The sequence below is a fragment of the Marmota monax genome, unplaced genomic scaffold, assembly GCF_021218885.2.
Source record: "Marmota monax isolate L192 unplaced genomic scaffold, Marmota_monax_Labrador192_F-V1.1 WCK01_AAM20220418_F8-fsc00045, whole genome shotgun sequence".
Taxonomy (NCBI): domain Eukaryota; kingdom Metazoa; phylum Chordata; class Mammalia; order Rodentia; family Sciuridae; genus Marmota; species Marmota monax.
In genome coordinates, this window is record NW_026692132.1 from 13,062,320 (window position 1) to 13,084,569 (window position 22,250).

General features: G+C 32.8%; 1 protein-coding gene across 1 annotated transcript in view; it reads right to left on the bottom strand.

The window, feature by feature from the left end:
- Cntn5 (contactin 5) overlaps positions 1-22,250 on the bottom strand; it is a 1,252,743-nt gene that overhangs the window by 397,147 nt on the left and 833,346 nt on the right. The window contains exon 7 of the mRNA XM_058570757.1: positions 17,247-17,342. Coding sequence (XP_058426740.1) covers positions 17,247-17,342 — 96 coding nt within the window. The remainder of the gene's footprint in view (positions 1-17,246; positions 17,343-22,250) is intronic.

Sequence of the window (22,250 nt, forward strand, 5' to 3'; positions counted from 1 at the left end):
TCTACAATGAAAACTACAGGACACTAAAGAAAGAAATTGAAGAAGACCTTAGAAGATGGAAAGATCTCCTATGATCTTGGTTAGACAAAATTAATATTGTCAAAATGACCATACTACCCAAAGTGCTATATGATTCAATACAATTCAGATTAAAATTCCAATGTCATTCATTATAGAAATAGAAAAAGCAATCATGAAATTCGTTTGGAAAAATAGGAGACATAGAATAGCCAAAGCAATCCTTAGCAAGAAGAGTAAAGCAGGAAGCATCACAATACCAGACTTTAAACTATACTACAAAGCTATAATAACAAAACAGCATGGTATTGACACCAAAATAGACATGTAGACTAATAGTACAGAATAGAAGACACAAAGACAAACCCACATAAATACAGTTATCTAATACTAGACAAAGGAGCCAAAAACATACACTGGAGAAAAGATAGCCTCTTTAACAAATGGTGTTGGAAGAACTGGAAATCCATGTACAGCAAAATGAAACTAAATCCCTATCTCTCAATATGCACAAAATCAACTCAAAGTGGATCAAGAACCTAGGAGTTAGTCCAAAGACCCTGCACCTAATAGAAGACAAAGTAGGCCCAAATATTTATCATGTCGAATTAGGCCCTGATTTCCTTAATAAGACTCCTAAAGCACAAGAAATAAAATCAAGAATTAATAAGTTGATGGTTTCAAACTAAAAAGCTTCTTCTTAGCAAAAGTAACATTCAATGAAGTGAAGAGATAGCCTACATTTTGGGAGCAAATTTTTGCCATACACATGTCAAACAGAGCACTAACTCCAGGATATATAAAGAACTCAAAATACTTAACCCCCCAAAACCAAACAACTCAATTAATAAATGGACTAGGGATCTGAACAGATACTTCTCAGAAGATATACATTTAGTCAACGAATATATGAAAAAAAAAAATGTTCGTCATCACTAGCAATTAGAGAAATGCAAATCAAAAGTACACAAAGATTTCATCTCACTCCAGTCAAATTGGCAGTTATCAAGAATGCAAACAGTAAGTGTTGGTGAGGATGTGAGGGAAAAGGCACACTCATAGATTGCTGGTGAGAATGTAAATAGGTGCAACCAATCTGGAAAGCAGTATGGAATTTCTTAGAAAACTGGGAATGGAACCACCATTTGACCAAGCTATCCCACTCATTTGGTCTATACCCAAAGGACTTAAAATCAGCATACTATAGTAACACAGCCATATCAATGTTCATAGCAGTACAATTCACAATAGCTAAACTGTGGAAGCAAGCTAGATGTCCTTCAATAGATGAATGGATAAAGAAACTGTGGCATATATACACAATAAAATATTATATAGCATTGAAAAAGAATACAATTATGGCATTTGCAGGTAAATGGATGGAGTTGGAGAATATCATGCAAAATAAGCCAATGCCCCAAATCCAAAGGCTGAGTGTTCTATCTGATAAGTGGATGCTGATCTATAATGCGGGGGGGGGGGGGGGCATGGGAAAAATGGAGGAACTTTGATTGGGCAAAGGGGAGGGAGGCTGGGGAATGTGTATGGGGGCAGGAAAAATGATGGAATGAGATGCACATCATTACCCTAGATATATGTAAGACTGCACATAGAGTGTGATGCTACTATCAATGGTTTCTTTCTTTTTGCTGGGCTGTCCTATTCAGTTTGACCTTTAAATGTAACTCTTGGCCATTGTTTACCTTCCCTTCTCCCCTTTGAATCTATCCCATTCATTGATTCTTGATATTAATTCTTACAATACAGGAATGTCCTTCAGTAGATGAATGGATAAAGAAAACCTGGTATATATACACAATGGAATATTATTCAGCATTAAAAGAGAATAAAATCATGGCATTTGCAGGTAAATGGATGGAGTTGGAGAATATAATGCTTAGTGAAGTTAGCCAATCCCCCCAAACTAAATGCCAAATGTTTGCTCTAATCCTTAGCAAACGAAACAATCAGTGTGGTGAACAGAGAGCCTACAATTTGGGAACAAATTTTACCACATCCACATCAGATAGAGCACTAATCTCTAAAATATATAAAGAACTCCAAAATCTTAAACACTTAAAAAACAAATAACCCAATCAATAAATGGGCCAAGAAACTGGACACTTCTTAGAAGATATACAATCAATCAACAAATACATGAAAAAATGTTCAACATCTCTAGCAATTAGAGAAATGCAAATCAAAACTACTCTAATATTTCATCTCACTCTAGTCAGAATGGCAACTCTCAAGAATACAAACAACCATAAGTACTGGGGAGGATGTGGGGGGAAAGGCACATTCACACATTGTTGGTATCGGTGCAGCCAATCTGGAAAGCAGTATGGAGAATCTGTGGAAAACCGGGGATGGAAACACCATTTGACCCAGCTATCCCACTCCACAGTGTATAATCATTTCCCCTCTTTTGATAAAAATTAGAAAAATATAATGTGATAATTAACATACCAAAATTAATAGCATTTGCCGAAAATTTTTATAATAGATTTCTTAAGAGATAAGTTCTATCTTTCTTCTAGGGTAGTCAGGTGGAATGGTAACTACCTCCTTTCCTCTCCACACATTCCTTTTCCCCAAACTCAGGCAGCCTCCCCACCAAAAAAAAAAAAAAAAAAGAAGAAAGGAAAAGAAAAAAGAAAAAGAAAAAAAGTATATTGGTAATGAGATAAACATAACCAACATGTAGTGACAGCAGACTCAGAAAGATAGAGTTTTCTCCTTCTATCTGTTTAATTCCTGGAACTTCCCAGGTCTGATGTCAATTTAGAGCCTGTTTAGAATAAGATTAAGTGATTTTGAGCTGGGTATTGGTCATGTACAACCAAAAGGTGATAAATAATGTATGCTTATTCCCTGCTTGTATCACACAAAAGTATTACAAAGAGAGGGAAGGGTTATGATGAATTAGGAAAAAATACCTGGCCTTATTAAGAAAGCCCCTTACAGTAGATGGGGTAGAGAGAGAAGATGGGAGGGGAGGGGATGGGGGATAGTAGAGGACAGGAAAGGCAGCAGAATACAACAGACACTAGTACAGCAATATGTAAAACAGTGGATGTGTAACCAATGTGATGCTGAAATCTGTATACGGGGTGAAAATGGGAGTTCATAACCCACTTGAATCAAAGTGTGAAATGTGATTTGTCAAGAACTATGTAATATTTTGAACAACCAACAATAAAAATTAAAGAAAAATATTAAAAAATAAAATAAAATTTGTTTTCTTAGAGGAAAACAATTTTGTAAGATCTTAGATATGCTTGTCATTTGGAGAATAAAGGAATACTTCATGCAAAAGCTACAGTTAACTTTTTTTTACTCTTCATACTACAGAAATTATTTTCTATGTGGACTATTAGCTTATAAATTTGAGATTATTTGTGGAATGTAATCAATATTTATGTGTTTGTGACTATTTCCAAAATCATATTACATGGTGACAATAAAAACAATTCTTTTGCTTCAAAAAAGAAAGTAGAAGAGATGTTTACATTTTAATCTTATTTGTGACTTTGTATAAACTGTTATCTTCTAATGTTTTTGAACCCACTTGGTTTCAAACTAAATTAGTTTGAACCAATATGCTTGGTTGTATAGTGTTTTTAGTAGCCATTTCACTAAGTAATATTATGAGACAGCAACAAACCAAGTATGAAAAATCAAGAAAAGCATACTGATATAAATTTTTGCTATCTAGTACACAAAGCTTTGAATATGGATTGACAATTTTTAATATTTAAGAGATAAAAATGAATCTAAAATAAAAAAAAAGAAAGCCTCTTAACAACACAGCTCCAGGAGGAGACTCTAGGATTAAGACTGGGGTGAGCATATCATAGCAATAGGCCAAATCTTGTTTTCTCCTTACCTTTTTATGGCTTCAGAGTTAGGAATGGATTTTAACTTTCTAAATAGTTTTTTTTTTTTTAAAAAAAAAAAAAAAAAACATTTAAAGGGTGAAAAGTATATGAAATTCAAATACTGCTAGGTATAAATAAAGCTTTTCTTTAACAGAGGCATTTTTTCATTCACATGTTGTTTGGGTTGTTTCCTACTACAATGGTAGAGTTGAGAAGCTGTGACAGACGCTGTGATTCACAAAGCCAAACATATTTATTATCAACACATTTTCAGAAAAAAAATTATGAACCCCTTATTGAGAGGAATTTAACTTTGAAGGGATTATTCTTAGTCCAGTGAGCTAAGTAAAATGGGGAAATAGAATAGTACAATGTGTTAAAGAAGAAAGAAAAGAACTGGTCTGTAGCATTGTCGATTCTATTATTTCCAGTGTTAATCAAACTTCATTTAAAGCCAGGACCTGCTGCTGTTTACTTGCTTTTCTTTTTCTGAATCAATGTGGCTGCTCTGTTTCTGTCAAAAGTCTATTGCACTATCTACCTAAGAAATTTGAGAAAAATAATACCAATATCCTATTTTAAAGTATTATATAAGCCAGGTTTCTAATCTTCAAGGGTAGAAACTCTTGCTAACTTTTCACAGTTTCCTTGTAAACAACATTCTAGCAAATATTAGTCAGAATTCACATTTAACTAGTTAACTAATTATGTGTGGGTTTTTTGTTTGTTTTTTAGTATCTTCCCTTACTGGATCCCAGTTGATGAGAAAATAATTTCTTTGGTACCTCATACCACAGAACAGAGAAGTGTTACAGTTTTTAGAAAATATGAGGCTTTCTGGAGTAAAAACTCATTGTTTCAAGTCAGCTTGGTGGCACTCCACCACACTAAATGACCGGATGTTTGGCCACCATGGCCATGTCAAATGCAAGTGGAGTTCCACAACAATGCAACAGAAAAATACTAGCTATTCCAAGTATGTGAGCCAAAAATGAAAGGAGTGAGTGGATTGCTCCCCTAGCCCATTATCATCTACTATCTTCTTGTGGGGTACTTCATAAGAGGAAAAAATAGGCTATATTAAGGAGTTAGGAATATGGTCAAATCCAGCACTAAAAATAATTGAATAAATCTGATTCACTCTATGGTAAAATCCCACATCAAACTAAGACGTGAAAAAAAGGGCTATTGCAATGTTCTCAATCTTTTCCCTTCTGCTGTGTCTAAATATTCTAAAACAAATTCCAGGTTGAAAGGTTTGCTTTGTAATATTTAGTTTTCCATGTACAAATTTTGTTAGCTAGTAAAAACACCAGAGTCCAAAACACATTGCGTTTTCCTTTGAAGTGACAGCTAAAGAATGTATTATAACAAAATAGAGCACAAGAGGAAAAGAAGATGTATTTTAAAACCGACCTGTAAAGATTTTTAAATAATTTAAAGATATATTGTTTGATAACTACTAAATCTAGGCAAACAACTAATTAGAACGCTTGTTATAAAAGCATCAATGGACAGTACAATTTGGGTTGAAGTAGTCTTTCTGGTTAAATTGAGGGTATAAGACTCGTATTATTTTGTATCCACATAGGAAAACATGTATAAGAAAACTAAATTATCCCTGTATTTCTCTATTGTTTCATTCAGTATTCTTGTTTTCCTTAGCTATCCTGTCTAGCTTCTGAATAATTGCTAAAAGTGACACTTTTGCACTGTATTATTTTAACTGGTAAAAATATTAAAATTTATATCTATTTATTTACTTTTACATACTGTTATATCCTTGATTTAGCAGTGTTAAATGTTTTGTTAACAATTTGGTCAAGTCAATCAAAACAAATGATGAAATTCCTTATTCATTTGAATGGTTACAACAAACATGTTGACAGGTAGCTTGTATGTACAGAAAACAGGATTTTCAGTAAAATTATAATATGATATGTAGGAAAACCATATTATATAATCAGAAAGGACAAAAGACTTGGAATCACACAGGACTGAATCTTTTTATTTATTAGGCAGACTTCGGTAAGTTGCTCTCAGCATGACTATCCCCATTTATAATATGGAGGCAATAATATTAAATTCATAAAGCAAAGATAAAATTAAAACTAAGGGACTGGAGTTGTGGCTCAGTGGCAGAGCCCTTGCCTTGAACATGTGAGGCACTGGGTTGAACTCTCAACCACATAAAAATAAAATAAATAAAGATATTGTGTCCTTGTAAAAAAAATAAAGGTATTGTGTCCTTGTAAAAAAAAATTTAAAAAGCTTAATAAATAAAAATAAGATACAAGTGAAAAATATAAACTATTAATTTCTTTTCATTCTCTTTATCCTGAAATGGCCTACTTTAGGATGAACTTAAAAAATAGAGTTCATTGTGTCCAATATAAATCAAGTCCCCAATTAAAATTTTTTTTAAAGAAGAAAAAATAATAATCACATAATGACAAATGAATTGGTCACTTTACAAATACGCTTCACCGAATCTCTTTTTCCATTTAACCAGTTTCTTTTGGGTTATTCAGTTATTTATAACATACAAGAGAATATTGCACTAGTCTATTGCAAAGTGAAACTGAAAATCTTGCAAAAGTTGTGGATTTCAAGAAGTTAATAAAGTACTTTTAGAAAATAGCTTCAATCATCAGAGCAAAGTTACTAAGAAATCCAATAAGTGACAAGAAACTCTACATGAAAGAAGACCTTATGTCATTCAACATATAGTAATTTGGAATAAATAATTAAGAGAGGCCTTGAGGAAATTGGTGAACTCCTCAAATACTTTTGGGAAAATTACCTTTCGTACCTTGGTATAAAAGTTAAATATGAAGCATGAAGTGTCAATCCTATCTTACTACTTTGTGGAATGAAGGATGCCAAAAAATATTTCCTTTTTTATTATTATAGTTATTATATCATTTTAAATTATGAGATAGATTTTTTGAAAATAAAATTTTATTTTTAAAATTAAAAGTATCAACCAAAATATTTTCACATCTGTGATTTTGTTTATTTTTATCTTATATATGTTGGCTTTGAAGGAAGATTTTTGGACACTAATTATCCTAGTATAAAGAGGTTCTCTAAAGATCACAATGATACCTGGTGTCCTTACTGTCAGGGCTCTTTGCCCTTTACTTAATCTTTATCTCTTCTCAAATGTTCAGATTCACATTTTCAAGTTTCATTCAACTTCCAGTTGCCTTATTGTCAACTTGATGTCAATTCATAACTGCCAACTAGTAATTAGTGTTAGCAGATAATGATTTAAAGTATCACCTTTCTTTAAAGCATTTGCATTTTAAAGAGGATTCTGGAAGACAGATCTTCAAGATAAAATTGAATCTAATGCTAACTTTCCTTCAAGCATTGGGCTAATTGCCCTACATGAACTGCCTCTTAATTTTCACAACTATCCTGTGCTGTTAGCTTTCATTGTTCCCTTTACAGGTAAGAAAAGTTTTGAAAAACAAAGCCAATATTAAGTGTCAAGTCCAAGATGAGAACCCCTGGCTGTCTGAGTCCAAATGCCAGGTGAACTATCATGGTAAAATTATGACACAAAAGCAAACTATCCGGGATTCTAGCACAGCAGTAGAGTACCTGCCTCAAACATGTGAGGCACTGGGTTCAATCCTCAGTACCACATAAAATTAAATGAAATAATTAAAGGTATTGTGTCCATCTTAAAAAAAAATGTCTTGCTTTCCTTCATCATAATGTCTATAGAGCCATTGCTTGTATTATCTGGATTTGTTTACTTATTATACACAATCTGGCTCTGCAATGGATTTGTGACTGATGAACCTGTCTACCTGTTTTAAATTAGGTCAAGGTAAAAAATATTTTTAATTTAAAGAAAAAAAATCTCTTTTGTCCCCCTTTGACAGGAATGTTCAACTAAAACACTATAGTTCAGATGCAAACTGCACTCTAATACTTCATAGAAAAGAAGTTTCAAGGTCATAGGGAATGAGGGATTGCTTAGACTTAGCATCTAGGAAAAAAAAATCAAGGCATTTAGACATTCATTGTCTATTGCTGTTTGATTTTGAACTGAAGAAATTATATTATTTTGCAACAAAGAGTTGTTAAAGGTGCAACCAAATGTATTATGCTACTTCATTCACTGTATGCTCAGACATAGTTTGCTATAGCTCATTACTTTCTGAATACAGCTATATTTTATAATGGCTCAAAACATACACGCAGAAATAAAATAAGTTTACTTTGTAAATCTTTACAAAATGCTCTAATCCAGTTTCCTTGTTGTTTCTTATTTAACCAGTTACCATGATTTTATCTTCCTTCACTCTGAGACCCTCTGGTATTCTTTATGCAGGACACTGGTGCCACCACAGTTCTGCCTGTGACTGAAGGCAAGATGGTAGCCTGCTGAACTGAGAGAAAGAGAATGAGAGAACTGGAACTAAGTCTATGGTTTCACATTTGTGGGGAGGCGGATATACCCATGACTGGGGACTTAGTTTGCCTGGAACTCAATTCCAAATAGTGTCACAGGATCATGAATACAAAATCACACTAGACTAGTCAGATTGAGAATAAATTAGGGATTTAGGCACTAAAATAAAGAAAATGGTAAAGTTCATCAGCCTAAGTCTTTTATTCTTTCTCTCTGGCTACAAAAAGCTTTATATATTCTGATATTTTGCCTACAGAATGTTCAGCTTTTTGGGTCCATCTTTGCATCCTCTGTGTTCTTTTTATTCCTTGTCTCAGGACTTAGTAATGTTCTTTGTGAACAATATATATGCTAAGTATTCCTTTCTGCCCACTTTTTCTTGATGATATAAGCTGTTTTCCTTTCATAACCTTAGAGCTCTTGTGTTCTGGGCAGCCAGAAGGTGCATTAACTTTTGAGGTTTGATAAATACAATAAGGTCTGTGAAGAATCAATAAATCTTTTGCATCTAAACAGTTAAGTTTTGCCATCATTTAGAGGTGAAAAATGAAAGATTACATATTGTTAGAAATCTGCTTAAACTACATCACATAAATGCACAAATTGTCAGTAAATGGAAGCTATTCAAACTGGTTGGTATCTTAGAAACAAAACAATTTTCTTTTTTCCTCCCAGTGTTTACTATAGAAAGAAAAATATATTTGACTTATTTCCTGTGATCACACTATAAACATTCTTCTTAAGAGATCTTAATCAATCTTATAATTACATATCAGTCTTCTATGGTAATTATGCTTAAAATTTTCTTCTCTTGCCTCCATGTATCCAGTTTTCTGTGGTAACTACAGGTACATAAGACATAATGTATCCAAAACTTAACCAATCTTCCCAAACCAACTTCTTCATTTCTTAGTTAATAGAGAACAGTCATAGAGCCAGAAACTTGAGTTCTCTTTCTTCTTTAAATCACATTCGAATAATGAATAAAGAAAAATCATACAGGTTTATTGAGTTTTATGTATAATTTCCAAAATAATGAAAAATATTAAATTGGAAATGAAATGCGAAAAAATGTAGTTTAAAACCTTCTATTAAGCAGCAACAACAACCACAAAATATAAGAATAAAAGCGAAGAGGACAAATGAATTAAAAAAATAGGATAATTAACATGTTATAGTTTGAATCTGGAATGTTCCCCATAATCTCACATATTGAAGCTGCATATTGGGTGGTCGGTAGAAACCTAGGAGGAAAGGACAAGTCAGAAGTATGAAAGTCATTGAGGTGTGTCTTTGAAGGATATATTTTATCCATAGCCACTGGTTCGTTCATTCTCTCTCTCTCTCTCTCTCTCTCTCTCTCTCTCTCTCTCTCTCTCTCTCTCTCCTTCCTGGTTGCCATGAGGTAAGCTCTTTTATTCTGCTATATCTTTAAATTATGATGTTCTGCCTCACCTGAGGCCCCACAACAATGGAGCCAGTAAATCATGGGCTAGAACCTCTGAAATCATGAGCCAAAACAAATCTTTCCTCCTCTAAGTTATTTTTTCTTGGATGTTTTGTTACAACAACAACAAAAAGCTGACTAATAATGAAAAATAAGATGGCAGAAATAAGCATAAATAGTCTAAACCTATTAAATGTTGACACAGAAAATAATTGTTGAATAAAAAGATACGTATTTAATAGAATTAGATACACAAAATTTTTGAGGTGTTGATAGTCCCATTAAAAGTATTGATTTGTATTCATGCCATAAATGTTTTACTATATCTTCAAACACAATGCCAATAGACTACTAGCTTTATCAAAGACTGACATTTTGATTCTATCATTTACTAGGAATTACAGCTTAAAATTTTTAATTTTGTGAAAATTAGATTTTTTATTGGCACAATGAGGATAAAAATAATTTCTAAAATATTTTGTAAAGATTATGTGATTACATGGTAAGATGTTGTATTTGTTTTTATTTTTCCTATAGCCTCATATTTTGTTCAAGAATTTTAAGTCCCATGTCAGTATAAGATTTAAATGTGTATATATATAATGAAATCAAAATATAAACTGGGTGTGGTGACATACATCTGTAATCCCAGAAGCTTGGGAGGCTGAGGCAGGAGAACTACAAATTCAAAGCCAGCATCAGCTACTTAGCGAGGTCAGAGGTAAATTAGCAAGACTCTATCTCAAAGAATAAAAATGACTGGGTTGTGGCTCAGTAGTTCAGCATCCCTGAGTTTAATTCCCAGTACCAAAATAAATAAATAAATAAATAATATTTTTAACTGAAACATAAAGTACTGACTTCTTGATTTAAAATGTACTATGAAGAGCATGCTACAGGGACACTGCTACATCGATGTTCATAGCAGCACAATTCACAATAGCTAGATTGTGGAACCAACCTAGATGCCCTTCAATGGATGAATGGATAAAAAAAATGTGGCATTTATACACAATGGAGTATTACTCTGCTTTAAAAAATGACAAAATCATAGAATTTACAGGGAAATGGATGGCATTAGAGCAGATTATGCTAAGTGAAGCTAGCCAATCCCTAAAAAACAAATGCCAAATGTCTTCTTTGATATAAGGAGAGTAACTAAGAACAGAGTAGGGTCGAAGAGCAGGAGAAGAAGATTAACATTAAACAGGGATGAGAGGTGGGAGGGAAAGGGAGAGAGAAGGGAAAATGCATGGAAATGGAAGGAGACCCTCAGAGTTATACAAAAGTACATACAAGAGGAAGTGAGGGGAAGGGGAAAAATAATATAAGGGGGACAAACGAATGTCAGTAGAGGGAGCAGAGAGAGAAGAGGGGAGAAGAGGGGAGAAGAGGGGAGGGGAGGGGAGGGGAGGGGAGGGGAGGGGGGATAGTAGAGGATAGGAAAGGCAGCAGAATACAACAGACACTAGTATGGCAATATGTAAATCAATGGATGTGTAACTGATGTGATTCTGCAATCTGTATATGGGGTAAAAATGGGAGCTCATAACCCACTTGAATCAAATTGTGAAATATGATATATCAAGAACTATGTAATGTTTTAAACAGCCAACAATAAAAAATTAAAAAAAAATAAAAATAAATAAAATAAAATAAAATGTACTATGGTTATAGCCTCTAAACCATAAAGTAATTTTATTTGTGGTTATAGATTTTTATGAAGTTTATTTCTACACTTCTTTTTACAGAGCTTTTCATTATATACAATTAAACACTGAATTTCATAATTATTAAACTGACAGAGGTATTATTTTGGCAGTAAAGTATCATTTTGAACAGATGTGTTTAACAATCACAAAAAATGTATTTACTTCCTTGTAGATGAGTAACCACCTCAGAATCCAATCAAAATGTTTTCATTCATTTGTGTTGCTAAGAGGGATTAATATTGAAATCCTTAGATGCAAAAAGAGAAAGTTAGTGAATAAGTTAATCCTAGCTTTTGATTTTATTCAAAAGAAATATGCATTCTAGATCCATTAGAGCTATAAGGAAATAGATCTTAGAGAATATTATTTAATCTCTGATGTATAATCTGCTGTATCATTTCATATAGCTTTCACTGAATCATAGTAATCAAAAATATAATAATGTATTTTGAAATAATAACTGAATGTGTGATATTAAATGATCCAAATATTTGTCATGAATATGAGTTAGAATAAACTTTATCAGAAGGTAGACATCAAGTGTCTAAAACCCTATAAACTCAACTATTAGAATCATTATGCTCAGTCACTGATTTTCTATGCATTTAATGAATACCTACTAAGATAGGTATTCATTAAATGTTGGGTACTGAGATAAATATTGGAAATATAAATTGGAACATGGCAAGTTTCATATTGTGAAAGAACAGATAATATACTATGATAGGTAAAAGGATTAGTAAATTTTTACTTGTAAGACCTTACTTCACGTAATAAAATTTCTATAGGTAAAATAATAAACTAACTTGAATTTGAAAGAAGAAAGTAAAACAGGAGTAGAAAACAAAATGTAATTAAAAATCAGTTAAACAAGTGCACTATCATAATTTATATGACTCTTTGGACTGAAATAGAAATTTTAATCTGAGATTTCTTTTATGAATTATGTTATTTATGACTATAGCAATATTTAATTTCACCCACCAAAAACAAACAAAAAAGGCAGTTATTGACTTCATCATAGTCTTGACTTCTTAGGTCACAAATACCAATCAGGGAATCAACCCTGGCTGGTTCCTACTTACTTCCCCTTCCCCTTCAACAAGCTTTTAGACCTGACAGTTCCTAGATATTTTTAGAGTTCTTTTTAATTGAGTAAGTAAGGCATGAGAATCAAATCACATTTCTCAATATTATTGTGATCTCAAATAATAAATTCTGATCCTTCAGTTTTTGGTAGTTGGTTAGGGAAAATAAAAAAAATGTCACATTTTATTCTTCAAAGTCAATAATAAGAACCATATTTCATTTTTCTGTTCCATAGTTATGTTTCTTCACAAAATAATTATAGGATAAAGGTAAAACAATAAGAAAGGTTTCTACTACAAACCTGACAAATTTTTCCCTGTTTTTATTATTGGTCTTTCAAAGTTTCTTATATTTATTGGTTTAAACTTTGACTCATTCCATTTATTTCATGAATATTATGCATTAGATTCACTCAATAAATATTTGTTTAGTTCCTGCACTATGCAAGGTACTGTCTTAGGCACTGGGTACAACATTTCCATCCTAATGGGATTACATTCTAACTAAAAGTTATAAAAATGAACAATTAAATAAGTAATTTTAAATAGTATGTGGGAAAAAATAGAGGAAAATAGTGCGAATCTCAAAAGAAAGGTCAGGAAAGGTTTTAGATTTGAAGAAAGACCTGATGTGAGAGAGTAAGCAATTCAGATACCTTGAAGAGAGGGATCCAGGCATAAGAAATAGCAACTTCAAAGGCCTTGGAGGCAGGCCACACTCTCATTTAAAATGAACTACCTCCTGTAAGTCCCAGATCCAAAAGCCACCTGCTATGTTTGAATGTTTGTGTACCTCCTCATTCCTTCTGTTGAAATCCAAATTCCCCAAATTAGAGAATATGAGGAGAAAATCTCCTTTAGAATATGATAAATTATGAAAGCAGTCTTCATGAATGAGATTAATGCTCTCACAGAAGAAGCCCATGTTCTCTTCTACCATGCAAGGACAGGGTAAAAAGATATTGTCAATGAACTAGTAATCAGGCCCTGGAAGATAAATTAGACAAATAAGAATTCATATTTATATTCATATATGTGAAAAAAAAAACTATAAGAATGGAGGTTTGTGAGGAGATATAACCAGGAGTTTAGTTTTAAATGTAGTTAAGCTTAAGGTACATGTTAGCTATCAAGATAAAAATATTGAGTGTACAGTGCTAGACAAGCCAGAGCCCCAGTTGCAGACCTATCTTTGGAGGATATCAAGCCTTATTATCTGACAAGAACTAAGTGAATGAAGGTTTATTAAGGAAACAAATGAAAAGACTGACGCTTGGGGGGCTACAATATTAAACAATTGAAAAAAAAAAGAAGACAAAATTAGCAAAGGAAATGAAGAAGATAGGAGAGAAACCAAGACTGGGGTACTCTAAGCTGAATGAAGACATTTTATAGAGAAATAAATTACCAACTTGAGAATTAGAAAAAAAAATCCAAATATTCATCCTTTGGGGTTTGGATACAGAATGTCACAAGTCCATACAATGAAATACTAATCAGCAATATAAAGTAAAAATATCAATAAATGCCATGAGGGATGAATCTCAGAAAAAAATACACTAACACACACACACACACACACACACACAGAGAGAGAGAGAGAGAGAGAGAGAGAGAGAGAGAGAGAGAGACTAAAATTTCTTAAAAAATAAAGACTACAGACAGAAAGCAGACCAGTAATCACTTAGAGATATGAGAGGGATTTAAAGACTTTTTGCAATTACGGAACTATTCTAAGACTGTTTTGGGGGGGATGGTGGCACAACTGTGTACATTTAATAAAACTCATTGAACTACACATCTAAAATGGGTGAATTTTATGAGATATGAACTGCATCTCAATAAATATTTCCAAGACAGGTATGGAGGTGGAGTGATGGAGAGAGGCTAGAGGCTGGAGAGAGAGAGAGAGAGAGAGAGAGAGAGAGAGAGAGAGAGAGAATGAATGAATATGAATGGGATTATGAATATGAATGGGATTAGGAGAATGGGGAATTGGATAGAGTTTGTACTGGCAAAAGTTTTCAGGAGCTTCACTGTAAAGGAGAGCAGAAAATTGAGGTAGGGGCTAAAAGAGAACATGGATCCAGAGAGTTTTGCTTCATTTTGTTTGTAGATGAAGGAAAACACAGCATATTTCATGGTGATGGGGATAATACAAAAAAGAAAAAAAAAATCTCTGGTAAAAATGCAAAAGAAGGAAGGGAGACCTGTTAAAGTTATTTCTGTAAGTAGGAAAAAGGAAGATGAGCTACCATACAAAAGTTGAGGAATTAGCTTTAAAAGTGTCAATACATAGTATACTGAAAAAAAGGGAAGAGAATATGGCTGTTAATATTATTGGGTATTTGCCTTGGTGAATGGGTGTTGTAGAAGGATCTTCTGATTCTTTTCCAAAGTAAAATAGGATGCAGAATTATCTGCTGAAAATAAGGAGGCATAAGACACATTGAAGAAAATTTTACATTTAACAAAAGTATAGTAAAAGGAATAGATGTTTTTGAAATTTCTTGTCTGCATTAGGAATGCTTGTAGTTTACAATTTGGCTTTTAAATTGAGATTAGTCTGTATTGCAAGTATTTTGTTGTTGTGTTTTAATATTTTTAACAGTTATTAAACTGAATAGGTTCAGGTATGCAATAGAATAAGAGTTGGATATACATACAATTAGGGTTTTGCCAACTATCAAGTCAATGTGATGAAGCAAAGAAAGAATAAAAACAATTGAGGTTGAATGTAAGCAAATGATAAAAATTGAAAGAGAATGAGAATCAGAGGAGGAAAAAGTATAATGAAAGAGGACAGTATTCATAAATTGTTCATTCTAATGAAATTAAAGGTCCCCTGGAATCAGGGTACTGCAAGGAGTGAGCAAAATATAGTAGGCACCGGTCTGATAAAAAGGATGTTTGTGAGTACTGCAGTTATTACAGGTACTGGTAATAAGAAAGTGAATATCTAAGGTTGTTAAGATCACCAGTTATCTTGCCTTACATATATTTATCTCAATGAGAAATCATATCATTATCTCAAAATTTTAACGTGTATTCTTAGCTCATATTTATTTTATCACATATGTAATAATTATATTATTTTTCTACCAGAAATCTCTATATAGTTTTTTTTCCTGTCAATTGGATATTTTATCTATGTGTAATCTTACAATTTTGCTTTCTACATCATTCTCTCCCATTTTACTTTTTGTTTAAAGACAAGTTCAAAGAGTATTGCAATGTAGATTTTATCTCAGATGATCTTGCTTGTTCCCACAGGGGTCATTCCATGTTGTTAACTCCTGTCAGTCTGTTGATGAATTTATTCATTCTTTGTAGAGCCCACTATGTTCTCCTCCTCCTCCTTTTTGTAATCTCTAACAATTATCCTTCTAATAATATTCTCCAAATCAAATCTAATAATGAACATGAGAAATCATCTAGATGATTTTCCTAAACTACGGTCTTATGAGTTAAAAAGCTAAAACATAACGTTGCTTTCATAGAAAGTAAATGTGGATTTAGGTGCAAGTGAGAGTATGTGTTTATTGTAAACTCACAAATTGCTCACAAAAAAATTGGAATAACTAAATTGACACATAGGATTTGGGTAGGTACAACTAAGAAATTACTCCCAATTGTGATCTTGAGTATCAAAGCAAAATGTTTTCAAACATTTTTTTTTTCTTATTGAAATGTGATATACTTTATTTTCACTTAAAAACAACATAGAACATTAGAAAGAGGGTCAGCTAAAGGGTGAGAACCCTTAAGAAAATAAATGTAGGTTCTTTTGTTATTTTTAAGAATTATCTATGCTAAAATTCTAAATGAACTCCTTTACTAAATGGACAATATAACCTACAAAATGTTTGTCACACTAAAAAACAAAACAAACAAACAAACAAAAAACCCAACTTGCTGATATATCAGGACCCTGGATTCTTTTTCCAGTGGTTGATTGGGGTTTTGTTATTTATGTTTCTTTCTAGTTAATTGATGTTGGCCACTCTGAAGTTGTGCTATGGGAAAACCATATTGAGGTATGAAGAGGTACTGATCTCAAATTATAGGATTTCAACAGATGAATATGGTTAGCTGTGAGTTGGTAAATGATCAGAGTACAGGTTAGCACTCTTTTTCCATAAGCCTTGGGAAGTACTTACCTATTTCCCTGATTTTATAAGACCTCAAGCATAAAAGGGGGAAAAAAAACCTAGTTTTGTTTGAAACTCAAAAAATACTTAGTAGTTTTTGTTCCATTATGGCAAAGAATATCATAAACAACAAAGTATCCAGCTTATCTTCTGAAACAAGATGCACATTGGCATTCAGTTAGCTCAACTTGCACTTCAAATGATTTTGAAAGTTTTCATTCTCTCATTTTATCGCTTGCCTGGTGCTCTAGGCAATATATTCCTCATTGATGGCAGGCAGAAGCAGCACTGTGACAGTCAACAGTTAGAATGGCAATAAAACAAGTTTATCATAAGGAGCTTAGACTCATAACTAATGGTATGTAGAGTATAGGTTCTTTAATTAATCATCTGGTACTGTGATATATATCAAGAAAACCATGCACATTTCACCTGGAATGTTCCCCTGTCAATACACCATCTAAAAGAATGAACAAAGAAAAACAGAGCAGCATCAATATAGAATGGGATCCTACTGTACCTGGTGAATGAGGCGGAGGAGAGCACATCAGAACAACCCCCTGGCCTTCCCTCACAGAGACTGCACTTCTTGTCCGGCCACTAAAATTTCCCAGATCTGTCAACATAACACAGCATTCAGATGCAAGGCAAACATAAATTTTAAAAAATCACTACTATTATAATTTACATTTATTTTTCTATTATCATCCTGACAAGATATTTTGTTTTGCAGCGACAGTCTTGTTAATGAATCTAGATCATCCAATTCTGAATACCACAGTTTAAATTCTATATATCAAAAATCCCTCACATTCTTTATCCTTACCATACATACAAGTTGCCAGTGTAGAATCTAGATAATACAACATTTTAATCATATCAAATAGTTATTTTATTTCTTACCAATCTTTTTTGCATATTGATCTTTCTACTGGTAAAAACCCTTCATTCAAAGTGAGAAGATAAACATGAGGTGGTTATAGCATCTGCTCTCCAATCTGTGGCCTCATCATATGTGATGCTAAGGATGGTGTGTGAAACCAAGCATGGACTTGCCAAATTAGAGACTTGTAGGCTCTATTGAAATATAACGAGGACATGAAGTGTTCTAGCCTAAAATGAATTCTACAAATTAACTGTGCTCATCCATTTTGATTAATCTGGGACTATGACAGGTACTGAAACACTTGTGTGTATGAGGATTATAGCACTGGGTTCAGTTACCTGCCTTTGTACTATGCTGCATTTGCATAATTTGGAAAGAACTTCCTAAAAATAAAGTGCCTCATAGGGGATGATATATTATTACTTACTAATCTAATCATAACTCATAATGTGTATCTTTTTCCTTCTCTTGATCTACTTCAATCAAATGCATGAATTTTAGAATAGTGTTTTGCAAATTGTGGAGTTCAAATTTCTATAAATAAACATTTTCCAGAATTCTAAGTCTCTAAAATCAGGTTTCCATGGTGAGAAATGCTTCTTGAAAATGTTCTGCCATTCCTCCCATTATACATAAATTGTATAAGAGACTTTTAAAAATCATTTAATCATTCCCTGTTCAAATATTATTTTGCAGCAATGTAAGTTAGAGTCTCAGTTTAATGTTTATTAACCTGATAAACCATAAAATTAATCCAGAAATTATATTTGATGGATATGAAGAAGATAAATCACTAGCATTAAATGGTCTAATAGAAACCTTCTACAATTTTTTTCTAAGAAAGGGGCAACAATTGACTTATTTGTTGAATTTATAATCAGATCTTAAATTCATCAAGAGTGAATACAAGATGCCAAATAAATACTTAGAAAGGTATTCATTGTTTGAGAAAGTTTTAGGATTTTGTATAAAATTCTACAATTTATGGAAAATAGGTATGTGCTTTACAAAGAAGCAAGACAAAGCAAAGAAAAATCCTAGTTCTACTTTTGTTGGGGAAAAATAGCCTTATTTAAAAATATACAAATTAACTTTAATTTTTTTTTAGTTATAGATGGACACAATACCTTTATCTTATTCATTTATATATTTTTTATGTGGAGCTGAGGATCAAACCCAGTGCCTCACACATGCTTGGCAAGCACTCCACCACAACTATAGCCTCAGACCCACATTAACTTTTGTAGTAAGCATCAAACTAATTCATTTTTACATGTATATGCCCCACTGGAATTACTCCTATGATCTCTATTACCAAATCACATTGTTGCCTATTTTTGAGCTTCATAATAGGGAAGCTCCAAATATGGAGTTTCATGAATTTGTTTCTGAAGCAAACAAATATATATGACTCATGGCTTTAAGCTCATATGCATTGATTCTTTGGGATAGAGACTGTCTTTTTTTTCCAGAATATGATTTCAATATGAAGATAAAGCATGACAAGTTTTCCAGTTTGACTTTCTTTCACTCACTCCTAGAATTATAACACAGAATCACATAATGAGGCAATGGGTGTTACAGGACTTTAATATCTCTTCAGGGATTATCTGGTTTTTCTTTCTTGTTCCTCATTGAATTTATAAATCTTGGGAGACGACTTGGATATTAATTTATTTTAACTGAACTTAACTGATTTCTCAAAATATATATGTATTCCAATACAATTACTAATACATTCATGTAGTGTATGTATTATGACATCAAACCAATCTACTGTATTTAAAAATATTTTAATAGGAAACAGTCCTAAAGTAATGTCCAGTTTTGAGAAACTGAAGTACAGGCAAGGCCTAAACATCGAACACATAGAAAAAGAAACAATTGTAGAATAATTATGATCTGAATTATGTTTTGAGATCTAAGTTATCCAAAAGGTCACATTCAACTATAATTGCTTTATTTTGTATTAACAGTCAATGCAAGTACAATTCAAGACTTTCTCATAGGATTGTTTCTGGGTCATTATTTCCTAGGAATTATTGCACCCACAATTTCAAAATAAATGAATATTTTTCAATTGCGAACAGAACTTTTTGCTTACATAAAGCCACACAGGAATAATACAAAGAAGTTAATACTTTTATGAAGAGTTGTTAACTACTTACTAGGGAAAAAAAGTGACATTCTTTTTCTATAATGTATAAGTGGTTTTCATGCCTGGCAAGATTGTAGTTAACCTAAGGCATAATTTTTATGTGAAAAAATTCCTGGTTGGTGTGGGCATGGTGGCTTGATTAAATACGGGAAAACTCAGCTACTTGTTTATATCTCATTGTGAATAGAAAGCCTCTTTCGATGTGCTTTTCAGAGGAAATAGAAAGCAGCCTAGGTATACATGAAGTTTGGATGCTTGTAATATCTTCTTAGTAGATATATATTTTATGTATCAGAGAAATTAAAACAAGAGTAAGTTTTTGAATGCAGTCTTTTTATTACAATTTACACAAGGCTAAAAATATGTGTTCGTGTTTTATATTTGGGAACTTTAAGGCAGGGGGGGAAATGAGTAAAAGTACACATTCCAAAACAAGAATTGTAAAATTCTGATTTGAATTTTTACTGAAATAAAACTCTGGGATTATTATAAAGCATATGACTAATAGAGAAACAACAGGAGAGTTTGTGATCAAGAGTCAGAGCTCTTCAAGTCTTGCCTTTGATCTGACCTTTCCTTCCTAGGTATGAAATGCATGCAAGGGTTTAATAGGGAGCTGTAAATAGAGCTTTAGCTCACAGAATTATTGCACCTTTTCATCCTATAAAAAACATGCAAACTAAAAGACTTAAGCAATGAATGATGTGACTGAGGCCTTAGATGACAGATTATAGATTCAGATGTATGTTTTTAGCCATATTAGCCAGATGTGAGACAGATCACAACTTATTTAACAAATCCTTATTCAATGAATACTGCACCCTGAAAAATATGCTAGGTCCTAGTGATACAGAAAAAGTGTAAAGGAAAGATGTATGAATTAATTATACTCACTTGGATCCACTATCTGTAGCTCAGAGGAGTATGAGTCACCAAATAGATGTATGATCCCACACAATCATAGCTTCAGCTTGTCACACTATAGCCACAAGTGACCAATACATACCCTCTACATATGAGCTCCAAACACATGCACACCAACTCACATTCTGTAGTTTTTCCCTTCTTCTCTTTTTTTAAATTTCCTCTTTCTCCCTCCCTTCTATCTCTCTTCCTGACTTATTTTTGTTACTATTTCCTTCCTTGAGCTATTTATTTATTTATTTATTTATTTATTTATTAGACTGAATCTTGCTAAGCCCATGCGCCTGTGAGTTTCTTGCTGCCTGATGGCTGAAACTATAGGCACATGCCACCATACCTGGTTCACAAATTTAATCTTAGGAGAATTCAAAACAAAGGTAATGCTATCTATAGTATTAGGATTCATGATTATTGTAAGATGAAAACTTTCTGGTAATTCAGGAGCAGCACAATTTTATCTGATATTACACTCTAAAAGGTATTTCCCTTGCAAGACTTTATAAAAATAACATTAGGGGGAGCAACTTCACAATCCCCTTATGAAGGGTCTTCATCATGAGATTCCTTAAAGAGGTATAGTGTTTCACTTAGACACACATACATATACGTACAAAAATCATTACCTATAAACAATAATTGAAAAGTATTAGAAATACAGTGCAGAAAACTGGCAAGAAGGAAATTGCATAAGAAATCCGGGACCTTGGTCTTCGGATCTTACACATGTTAAATACAAGTTGGTTCAGTTACTGTGGAGGAGTGAAAGGAAAAGTCAAAGCAAGAGGGAAATGTCATGTAGTCAGGAGTGATATGGTTCATGTGTGTCCTGGACGACTTGTATTTCCTAATCTTAAATCTGTTCTGAATGAGTGATAATGTAGGTTATAGGAGTTAGTTAGATGGAGGAATGGGAAGGTGGGGGCTCATTTTGACTTGTGTTTGGCTACACGGTTATCCTGTAGGGGGTGCTAATGAGCTTTCACTGCCAATGCTCCAGGCCTTAGCATCTCATCCTCTACTTTAAAAGCGCTGTAAATACACATATAATTTAGTGGAAACTCTAAACTTCTTCACAAGATTGAGTTTGAATTTTTACAAAAAATAAAACACTGAAAATGGAAAATCACATTAAACTAATACCAGGAACTTGAGTTCTATTTAGCTTAATCACTAACATCTATAGGATTGAGGAAGTGAGCTTGGCGCTTGGAACTTTAACTTGTATGATTTCTACAACTGACACTTTTCCTAATATTGACTTGATATTTGCTGCCTCACTTCCAAAATGAATGCCTACTGAGGTTTTTCATCAGTTCTATTTGTTGCTGCTGTTGATTATCATCAAGATTATTTGGGTCATTGACAGATTTTTTTTTTCTTTTTTGCATACATGCAAATACTATGTAATACAAATTGGTTAGACTTCATTCAGAAATATTAAAATTTGACAATGTTAAAAAAGGGAAAAGGGGTGGGAAATAAAGAAAATAATTCTAATAGCTACTGTCTACACTATGAGAGGCACCTTGAAATTTAAATAATCCTGTTTAAAATTT